The sequence below is a fragment of the Serinus canaria genome, chromosome 2 (assembly GCF_022539315.1).
Source record: "Serinus canaria isolate serCan28SL12 chromosome 2, serCan2020, whole genome shotgun sequence".
NCBI lineage: Eukaryota > Metazoa > Chordata > Aves > Passeriformes > Fringillidae > Serinus > Serinus canaria.
The window spans coordinates 33,726,263-33,736,673 of record NC_066315.1 but is presented as its reverse complement, the minus strand read 5'-3'; the positions used below and the strand labels follow the sequence as shown (position 1 = coordinate 33,736,673).

The 10,411-nt window shown below is 54.0% G+C and overlaps 2 protein-coding genes and 1 long non-coding RNA gene across 3 annotated transcripts; 2 read left to right on the top strand and 1 right to left on the bottom strand.

Moving 5' to 3' along the window:
- Positions 1-36: 36 nt before the first annotated feature.
- Positions 37-2,861, top strand: HOXA2 (homeobox A2). The gene is made up of 2 exons (XM_009086067.4): positions 37-1,089; positions 1,764-2,861. The coding sequence occupies exons 1-2, from the start codon at positions 708-710 to the stop codon at positions 2,516-2,518; spliced, it is 1,137 nt and encodes a 378-aa protein (XP_009084315.4). The 5' UTR covers positions 37-707; the 3' UTR covers positions 2,519-2,861.
- Positions 2,455-4,501, bottom strand: LOC127059175 (uncharacterized). Its single transcript, XR_007776729.1, has 2 exons — positions 3,679-4,501; positions 2,455-3,469 (listed from the first exon to the last, which is right to left on the bottom strand). It is a non-coding gene; the product is annotated as an uncharacterized LOC127059175 (long non-coding RNA).
- Positions 4,502-7,116: 2,615 nt separating this feature from the next.
- HOXA1 (homeobox A1) lies at positions 7,117-8,787 on the top strand. Its single transcript, XM_009086353.4, has 2 exons — positions 7,117-7,968; positions 8,400-8,787. Exons 1-2 carry the CDS (start codon positions 7,350-7,352, stop codon positions 8,753-8,755), a joined length of 975 nt encoding a protein of 324 aa, XP_009084601.2. The 5' UTR covers positions 7,117-7,349; the 3' UTR covers positions 8,756-8,787.
- Positions 8,788-10,411: the final 1,624 nt, after the last annotated feature.

Below are 10,411 nucleotides of genomic sequence, written 5' to 3'. Positions count from 1 at the left end.
CTTTGAAGATTAATGGATTACTTTGTTAATGACTCAAGGCGTCAGATTGAGGTGCTTAAATGATTTGTGAGGTGCAAAGCGTTTTCCTGACAGTCCCAAACAATGAGAGAAGAGTGTACGGGTGGATGCGAGGAAGGCAGCAGGCTGCAGGACAAGCAGCCACACACACACACACACACACACACACACACACACACACACACACACACACACACACAAACACACACACACTCTCGCAGCCTCTCTCACAAACATATCCACGCACACGCACCCACCTCCCCACCCCCGATCATTTCAGATTAGGACGCCAAGGGGATAGATACTCGAGATATCATTTCCTCTTTTAAAAAAAAGTGTAAATAAAGCCTTTCTGGCCCCCAATGAGGCGTTCCTTCCCGACTTTTTTGGATCAATCAAACAGACAGTGGCTTCTTTTGATTAAAGCCCAAATTGTCATTGGGCAGAGGCAATCATGTGACAGCCAATTCGGTCCAATTTCAACCTTGTCTCCATGAATTCAATAGTTTAATAGTAGCACGGTCCCCATACGGCTGTAATCAGTGAATTAGAAAAAAAACACCCCACCAGCGATCTTCTATGCTATATTTTTTTTCTCCTCTCTCTCCTTTTTCCTGGGCCTTCCCCTCCCCCCGAGGCCCCTGAATCCGAGGGAACTTTTTCTCCGCGGGGGCTGCCAGTTGAAGGCCATGAATTTCGCATTTGAGCGAGAGATCGGTTTTATCAATAGCCAGCCATCGCTTGCTGAGTGCCTGACATCTTTTCCCCCTGTCGGTGATACATTTCAAAGTTCATCAATCAAGAACTCGACGCTTTCACACTCGACACTGATTCCTCCTCCTTTCGAGCAGACCATCCCCAGCCTGAACCCCGGCAGCCACCCTCGCCACAGCGGCGGCGGTCGCCCCAAGGCGAGCCCCCGCGGCCGCAGCGGCAGCCCGGGCCCCGCCGGCGCCCCGCCGCCCCCGGAGTACCCCTGGATGAAAGAGAAAAAGGCGTCCAAGCGATCCGCGCTGCCGCCCGCTTCGGCCTCCGCCTCAGCCGCTGGACCTGCCTGCCTCAGCCACAAAGGTCAGTCCAAAGACGAGCCGCCAGCCCAGCCGGGCCACTATTTTGGCTCCCCGCATCCCCCCGGCTTCGCGGGGGGACGAGGCGGAGGGCGGGCGGGCGGGAAGGACGGAGCTGGCGGGGCTCGGTGGAAACCCAAACTTTCCCCAAACTTGCCTAATGCGGGATGATTTATTTGAGTTGGAGCTGACCTCTCTTGTCTCGCCGTCCTAGAGTTAGGATATTTGACAGTAATGAAGAGTGATAGATTGCTCCCGCTCAGCTAAGCAGCTGATGCATTAATTATAAATTGCGGTATGGCTAATATAAAGTTTGCTCTGGTGTGGGGAGGTTGGGGAGCTGGAGGCAGCGATTTGGCGGAGGTGGCCGAGGGGCACGCAGCACCGGGCGCTCAGCAGTGCAACACAATGGGTTTACTGCATCCAAAGGCGGCCATTTTGTTGCAGTTGCTATTTTATGCTATATGGACATATAGATATAGACACATACATGCAGAGAGAGCACTTCCCCCCACCCCCCCGGGATGCGATGAGCTGGGGTGCTGAATTCAATCCGTGCATTTATCTGTTTTGTATGTGTGTCCGTGTGCCTCTGCTTTAGCTGTTCTGGCGGGGATGCTTTGGGGTGCCTGTGGTGGTGGTGTTTTTCTTTTTTTTTTTTTCTTTCTTTTTTAACAGACCCCCTTGAAATCCCCGATAGCGGTAGCGGTGGATCTAGGCGCCTGAGGACGGCTTACACCAACACCCAGCTTTTGGAGCTAGAGAAAGAATTTCATTTCAACAAGTATCTCTGTAGACCAAGGAGGGTTGAGATTGCAGCCTTGCTGGATCTGACTGAGAGACAAGTCAAAGTCTGGTTCCAGAACCGGAGGATGAAGCACAAGAGACAGACCCAGTGCAAGGAGAATCAAAACAGCGAGGGGAAATTTAAGAACCTAGAGGACCCCGAAAAAGCAGTGGACGAGGAGGAAGAGGAGGAGGAGGAGAAATCCCTCTTCGAGCAAGCCCTCAGCAACGTCTCCGGCGCTCTCCTGGAGCGGGAAGGCTACTCTTTCCAGCAGAATGCCCTCTCCCAGCAGCAGGCGCAGAATGCGCACAATGGCGAATCCCAAACTTTCCCCGTTTCCCCTTTAACGAGCAATGAGAAAAATCTGAAACATTTTCAACATCAGTCACCCACTGTTCAAAACTGCCTCTCAACAATGGCCCAGAACTGTGCAGCTGGCCTGAACAATGACAGTCCTGAGGCCCTAGATGTCCCTTCTTTACAGGACTTCAACGTTTTCTCCACAGATTCCTGCCTACAGCTTTCAGATGCAGTTTCCCCCAGTTTGCCAGGATCTCTGGACAGTCCCGTAGATATCTCTGCTGACAGTTTTGACTTTTTTACAGACACACTCACCACAATTGACTTGCAGCATCTGAATTACTAAGAAATTAAAGAAGTCCTCTCCAAGGGTCCTGCTTTCTCCTCCTTATTCTTCTTAATTTTTCCCCCCAGTGAATTAATTTTATGTTTCCCCTCCCTTTCCCTCTTCACTATTTTCTGTTTGTTACTTCCCTCTGATATGCCATTTGGCCGTTTCTTATAAAGTTTAAGTTGTGTTCAATTTTAACCTAGCCACATTCTAGGTCCTTCTATGAAAGCAATATATGAGGTCTGTAAGAAAGTGATCATATAGGAATGTATCTTCACTTTCTTTTTATTTTTGTATTACATTAGGATGCGTTGTCATAAGTATTTTTGGTAGAATAAATTCTTGTTTGCTACAAGGAGCTTTCTCTTTTTTCTTTCTCTTTCTGCTCTCTTTCTGCTTTCAAGATGGATAATATGACGGGTATCTCTCCCCATCCCTTCCACTATTAATTTACTAATAATCAAAATTCAACGTTCTGACAACGAGCTCTTCCCTTTTGGAAATTTAGGACATTCGTTAGAGAGGAAAAAAATCTTTCATTTTCTTTATTATAAGGATTCTCAGAAGGGAAGGAAAAACAAACTAAAGAAATTAAAACCGTTCACAGGTTTGATGGAGATTTGTTCCTTTTAATGTATAAATGTGGCATCTTATCTCTGTGAGGATACAAAGCTTGGAAAACCTGAGCTGTAACAAAAGCAGGAATGAGGACTTTCTCTGGTACAGGCAGAACGTAACAGAGACTCAGTAGGATAAGCGTCTCCTGCTTATCAGAAACCAGCCTGTTACATGAATGAAAGGAAAGGTGCTTTTTAAAAAAATAAAATTAAAATAATCCTGTTTTTCTAGAAAGTAGTGCTTAGCAGCCAGCAAGATATTTCAGAAAACGTATCTTTTAAAATATCAGAGCTCACAAAGAATGTGGTTGGTTACTTCTCACGTGCTGAGTAATCCAAGAAATGAGCCCTAGGAGGAGAGGAAATAAAGAAGTTAGTGCCTGTGAAATCAAAAGGGTGGCAGAAAGGCAGGGGGAAGAAAAAAAAAATATTTAGGGAGGAACCGGCCTCTCCGCTCCATCCTTCTCGGGGGCGGTGCGGGGGCAGACCCGAAGATGTTTTTGTGTGTAAGCCTCCTTGAGAGGTGAAAGACTGATAACTAAAAGGGGAAACTCTCACTTTAAAGTTCCGATTTCCTCGGGCTCCCCGCTCTTCTGCTGGAGGCGGCATAGACAGGCTTTCAGAGATCTCCACCAAATTGCCTGGCAGCCGGCGTTGCCGAACCCCAAAGTGGAGGGTGAGCCCCTTTCTTCGGGCTAAAACGGTGCAACAGATGCCAGCGGGGCTCTGCCGCCCCGGGGCCGGGGGATCCCGGGCGGGGACGGTCGCAGCTCCTTGCGTGAGTGCGAGTGAGTGCATTACACAAATGAGTGGGGCTTGGGTGGGGGGTTGTGAACGGGGCTCTGCTGTCCGTCCATGCGAGCCGTGTTGTCTCCCAGCCCTGTAACTCGCTGTGGAGCTGGGATGCGTGGGTTATAGTTGGAAGGGCTGAACGCAATTCTTCCGAAAGTCATAAATCAAACTCTTTCTATGAATGAGAATGTCATCAAAGAGATCAATTGCAGGAACACATTCACAAATAAAAATCCTCTTACGTATTTGCCGAGGCTGGGGATCCCCGTCTAAAACCATTAAGTGAGAAGGCGTTTAGTCATAATTCACTTTTATTGCTCCTTTAAAACAACAGCTTGGCTGAGCTGCGGGCGCGGTGAAACCTCGGCCTCGGTTCTCCTCCTTCCCTCTGCTCTAGCCATGTCCCTGCGGAAAGCGAGAAGCCTCACCGGCATTTTCACTCCTCTGCCACTGGGTTAAATTGGACCGCAACGTTCGTGTAAGGGTTGGGGTTTCTTTTGTGCTCAGATTTCCGGATGCTGACTAAGCTTAAAGAAAACCATAGCAAAACGAACTAAAAAAAACCCCAAATAATAAACAAAACCCCCCCCCCACAAAAAAAAAAAAAACCAAACAAAAAAAAAAAACCAAAAAAAAAAAAAAAACAAACCCAAACAAACCCTAGAAACATCAAACAAAAAGAAAATAGAAATAAAAAGAAAAAAGAAACGGGCTACAAGGTTTAAACTTCTCACAAACTCAATTTAAATAAATGGGGGAATTTAGCAAGGAGGAGCAGCCTCCGAGGCTCCGGGTGAACTCTGGGGCCACAGCGGGGCCACACTCCCACGGAAAAGCCTAAACAGCCGGGATCGCCCCTTCAGCCTCAGTTCCGTGGCAGGAAACGCGGAGCGAAGCCGCGGAGGGGCCGGGGTGGCCTGAGGGCAGGGGGAAGGGGCAGTAGTTCCCCCTCGCCTGGCCGCGGAGGAGGGAGGGTGTGGTGTGTGTTCCTCCTCTGCTCCGACCCTTCTCATGGTGTTGCCCCCATGCTTAGTGCGGGCAGCAAAACCCGAGAGCCCCGCCAGAGAGACAATGCAACAAGAGACAATGGCACCAAAAAGGCAGAGTGAAAAGGACTTCAGGATGCTGGAGACTGTAAGAAAAGTGATTCATCGGAATTTACGGGTAAAAGAAAGCTAATAGTAGTATTTTTTTTTTCTTGGCTGAAGGAAAAAGCACTGAGAAGATGTCAGCCCTTTTATTAGTAAGCAGTCTTAATCGCTGTCTCTTTTCTCTGCTTTATGTGGTATTTATCACAACTGGTTTACAAGAATGAAATAAATGTGTTTACAGCTATAACCATAACCAATATTGGCGCAGTATAAAATCATAAATGCCTCTGGAGTGTTGTTGCTCTTGTCCTCCACTCCGCCCCCCTGCAGTTTAAGAAACTGAACCTTTCCAGAGGGCCCTTAACCATCCCTGCCTCTGTAGTAAATCAGAACAAATAGACGTACTGAGGGCACCGGGACAGACGCGTGGTGGAGAGAGGCGCCCTTCGGTTTTGGCTGGCAGCAGAGCGGCCGTGCAGATGCCGTGGGATAAGGGCTGACATAGCAGCGGTGGGAAGGAGAGCTTTGCACCTAGTGTTGCTGTGTCGTAGCTCGTGTGGGAGGGAGGAGCTTGAGGGTGTGTATGTGGGTGTGTGCCTGTGTATTCGTGAGCGGGGAGTGGTGGCGGGGTGGAAGAACATTTTGGATTTCAAAACAAGCAAGGATCGAGCGTGAGAACAGAGGGACGTAAGAGTCGGCACCTGCAGAAATGGAGGAGGTAGCCCCTCCTGGGGCTAGTGTCAGGGGACATGACTTTCCATCCATCTTTCTCGGAGGCTGACGCTTCGCAGAACTTCTTTCGAAGACTTTTGGTACCGTCCTTTCTGCCTGCAGAATGCTGGGTGCGCTGGACAGACGGATGCCCGGCCTTTACCCCCCCTTTGCCTTTCCGCATACGTAAAACGCATATGAGGTCGTAGCCCACATCTCACCGCCATCCCTCCATCTCCGGCCACGGACCCAGTTTTTGACCCACCTCCCCACGATGTTGGGGAGGAGTGGGTTGGAGTCGATGCTCAGCGCGGTTCCCGAGGGTCCTGGGGCCGCTTCTGCCACTGGCCATCTGCCACCTCTCCCCACCGCCGACCCGGGTGGCGGAGCGCAGGGACAAAAGGGCCAGGGCGGCGGCCCTGCGCCTCCCTCCGCTCCTCTGCCCCCGTCCCGGGTCGCCTCCTCGGGCTGCGACCCGCGACACCCCGGACAGCGGTCCTCCCACCCTGTCCCAGGGCGGGCGGCAGCGGCGCTGCGGGAGCACAGCAGATGGGCTGCGGAGCCCCCGGGTCCCCGTCCAATCATTCGTCCTCCTGCCCCCGGCTCCTCCTTCCCTACCCCAGCCCTAGGCTGGCGAGGGTGAGCCCGGCGGAGGTGCGGGGGGAGCAGGGATGAGGGCCAGAGGGTGGCCGGTGAGCCTGGGAGAGCACAATGGCCGTCAGTCCCGAAAGCGCCTCATTTCCATGCTAATGTCCGCGGCCGCCTGGTGATGCGGCTGGACAAGGCCCTTTAACTATTGGCGTGGCGTCGCGTTGGGACTGCGGCGGGGCTGCACCAGCGAGACCCTCTGCACCGGCACTGTTACCGTCTCTACCTCCACCCGCATCCCATCTACATCAGTATCGTCGGTCCCATGCCTGTTCTCTACCTTATCCTTACCTTCATTCCTGTTCTTATCTCAATTCCTATCCCGGCAGAAGTCCCCAGCTGCATCCACTGTCCCATTCTCATTCCCGTTCCAAAGGCTGATGCTCTCAGCACTGTCTCTGCCTCTCCCAGCCCCATCCCTCGCCCAGTGCCGTGGATGCAGTCGCGTCCTCTAACACCCCCACCCCGCGCCGCTGCCCTGGCCGGAGGCTGGCTGGCAGCAGAGGTGCAAGCTTGACAGCGCCGACAGTAGGGTGATGCTGGGGCACCCTGGCAGCAGCACTCACCCTGCAGGGGACGGCCGGTGGGCTCCGCGGGCCGGGCGCAGCCTCCAGGTCTCTCCTGCCTTCCTCTCTCAGCTGGCGGACGAGACCCAGGGGGCTGTCGCGGCGGGGGTGTGTGTGTACAGCCCGGCCCGGCCCGCCCCCCACCCCCTGGGGGGGCACCGCCACCGCCTCCCTGCCCCTCGGTGCCGGCGGTCGGAGCGCTCGGCGTTTAAATGTCCCCGACGCGGCGCTGTCTCAGCGACAGGAGCCGGGGAAGCCCCGCGGGCGCCGCAGCCATTGGCTGCCGCCCCCCACGTGCCTGCCCGCTGCCGGCGCCTTCGTGTCATTTTCCTGCCGGCCCCATGGAGGAAGTGGGAAAGTTGGCGCGGCCCCGCCGGACGCTGAAGACCCGGTGGCGGCGTGACAGAGGATCGCGGCGAGGATGAGCTCCTTCCTCGAGTACCCCGTCCTCGGCGGCGAGGCGGGGGGCTGCGCCGCCCGCGCCTACCACCCCGACCACGGGATTACAACTTTCCAGCCCTGCGCCGTCAGCGCCGGCAGCTGCAGCGGAGAGGACCGCTTTCTGGCGGGCCGCGGGGTGCCCATCAGCCCCCACCGCCACCATCACCACACCCCGGCCCAGCCCGCCGCCTACCAGCACCACGGCGGGCTGGGGGTGTCCTACGCGCACCCCGGCTGCGGCCCGACCTACAGCGCGCAGGGCTTCGGACCGGCGTACGGCCCCTACCCCCTGGGGCAGGACGCGGAGCTGGGCGGCGGCTTCCCTCCCTGTGCCCCCGCCGTGTACTCGGGGAGCATCTCCTCATCCGCCGCTGCGCAGCACCCGCTCCCGCACCAGGGCTACGCGGGGGCCTCCGCTCAGTACGTGCCTCCCCCTTACGGGCAGGAGCAGCAGAGCCTGCCCCTGGGCACCTACAACCATGCCCTGTCTCCCCTCCACGCTGGCCACCGGGAAAACGCCCGTTCCCCCTCCACCGAGACCTCGCCGCCGGCGCAAACATTCGACTGGATGAAAGTGAAAAGAAACCCACCCAAAACAGGTCAGTGGCCGGCGGGAGCGCCGGGGCGGGGGCAGCTCTTCTCTCTCTCCGCCGAGGGTGCGGGGAAAGAGGCGCGGTATCCCTCGGGGCTCTGGGCAGGTAGGTCGGCCGCACCTCTGGGAGCAGTCGCGGCTGCCTGCCCGCGGAGCTGAAAGCCAGCGCCGCTTATTCCTCACTTATTCCTGACTCCCCCTTCTCCTCCTCTCCCGTGGTCATATTTCTGGTAATTCATAAACCACTTATCAAGTTTGCTCTGACACTAGAGGCTGACTCCGGTTTAGCACCTCGCACTCCATCACTCACCCTGCCGGGGTTTCCCTCTTATCCTAAGAAGTTCTTGCTCCCTATCGCTTGGCCGGTGTGGACATATTGATTACATCGCCTATAAATCATTTGCGCTCACTTACTTACCGCTGCATGTCCCCTCGCAGGCAAGGCTGGCGAGTACGGCTTCGTGGGGCAGCCCAACACCGTCAGAACTAACTTCACCACCAAGCAGCTCACCGAGCTGGAGAAGGAGTTTCATTTCAACAAATACCTGACCAGGGCCAGGCGGGTGGAGATCGCCGCCTCCCTCCAGCTCAACGAGACGCAGGTGAAGATCTGGTTCCAGAACCGGCGGATGAAGCAAAAGAAACGGGAGAAAGAGGGGCTGCTGCCCATCTCCCCCGCCACCCCCACGGGCTGCGAGGAGAAGGCGGAGGACTCGTCGGAGAAGTCCTGCTCCTCGCCCTGCAGCGCCTCGCCCGCCTCCTCCGCCTCGGACACGCTCGCTGCCTCCAACTGAGACCGGCCGCGCCCCGACGGCCGCCCTGCGCGACGCCCCGGCCGGCGAGGCACACGCGTCCCTACACCGCCGTTATGTCGGTCCCTCGGTCGGTCGCTCGGTCGGTATTCCCGTGAGGTCCCGGCGAGCTGCCGCTCCCTCCCCCGCTACCTCCGCCGCCGTCCGGCCCCGGGGGTGCCGGCTCCGCCGGGTCCCGGCGCCTTGGTGCCAGGGGAATTTTCTTCCCGGCCCCCCCTTCCTTTTCTGTTGGTGGAGCTGCGTTGTCATAGGCGTAAGGGTCTCCCTCCTCCACTGCAAGGACGCTCCACCGAGTTTCCCTGAGTGAAAGACAGGTTATTTAGGGTACATAACCTCACAAAGAGATGCACTATTGCAAGTGTTTACACGACTTATAGGACTTTCATCCCCTTAATTTAATGTATTCTTTGTTCGTGTCAATGAGTTTGTTGCTTGTAAATACTTTGTCCAAGAGATTTATCTTTTTACAGATTTTTCTAGAATGATGTTTCGATTATCAGGTTAAGCAGGGTGAGTACATTCGCCAAACTGGATCCATTTTTATACTGGTAAAGTAGACGACCGTATCAAGTAAACGTCTTAAGCTCAAGCAGATACCTCAAAAAAGTAGCGCTATTTCTTTAAATGTGACAAACAAGGCTTCAATTGCACTAGGTTTTTTAAACCTTGCCCGGTGTGCTTGCTCCCTCTCCTTTCTCCCCTGCCCCGAAAGCTGTCTTGGATGATGAGCAGCTGAAGGGTACAACCATCCAAAAGACCTCGCCTCTTCCTATTTTCATATTAACCTTCCTTTAGACTCGATGTCTTTTCAAACTACTCGTGAATGTGACAAATGGCCAAATGAATGTATAATTTCTGTGGTTGGTGTCCAGACCTTTGCATGACGCACCGTGCTTTGCTGTACTGCGGGTACACTGAGTTCTATCAGTTGTCGTGTGTGAGCAAAATGTCCTCCTGATTTTTCTGTACAATCATGAAAGGCCCTGTGATTCCACCAGTGGTGGAATCCAGGGTAGGATTTACGGGTCCTTATAATGTCTGTAATAAATATATTCCACTTTCAGGTAGCCCTTGTCTGCCTACCTCTGCGTGACGTCAGCGCTGAGTCACAGGCTGGGCTCAGCACTTTTGTTTCCCTTCTTTTCTTCTACTGGGGTCTTTCCAAGGGGGAAAGGGAATAAGAGTCTCACAACCCCTCCTATGTTGTTTTGTCAAGGGTCAGAGCTCTGGCTGCCCAATCTGACTTCCCACACAAAACTTCTTCCTCTCCTATGCTCAAATAATATGATATTTAGACAATATAAGGCACTTCTCTCCATTCTCTGTAACTGGAAGGAATTTATGATCCCAATCTAATTCTGAAGCACAAACAGGAGAACTTCCTGGGTCAAGTGCTAACCTTTTCACCTCGGGATGGATGCTGACACTTAAATAAACAGAGCACCCTTCAAAAGCAGAAACTCTCTTCAGCCAGTCTTTCCTTACACTGCAGGCCCCTCTCCAAGGACGGAGCATTTAATTAGCCCGGGCACTAAGCTTGTCCTTCTTCCCTCTCCCACCCCAAGCTGCTATCCCCAGTGCTTGATGGGATGCCAAAGTGGGAGATGGTTCCCAGTGTGTTTTTGGTGTTATCCCCAG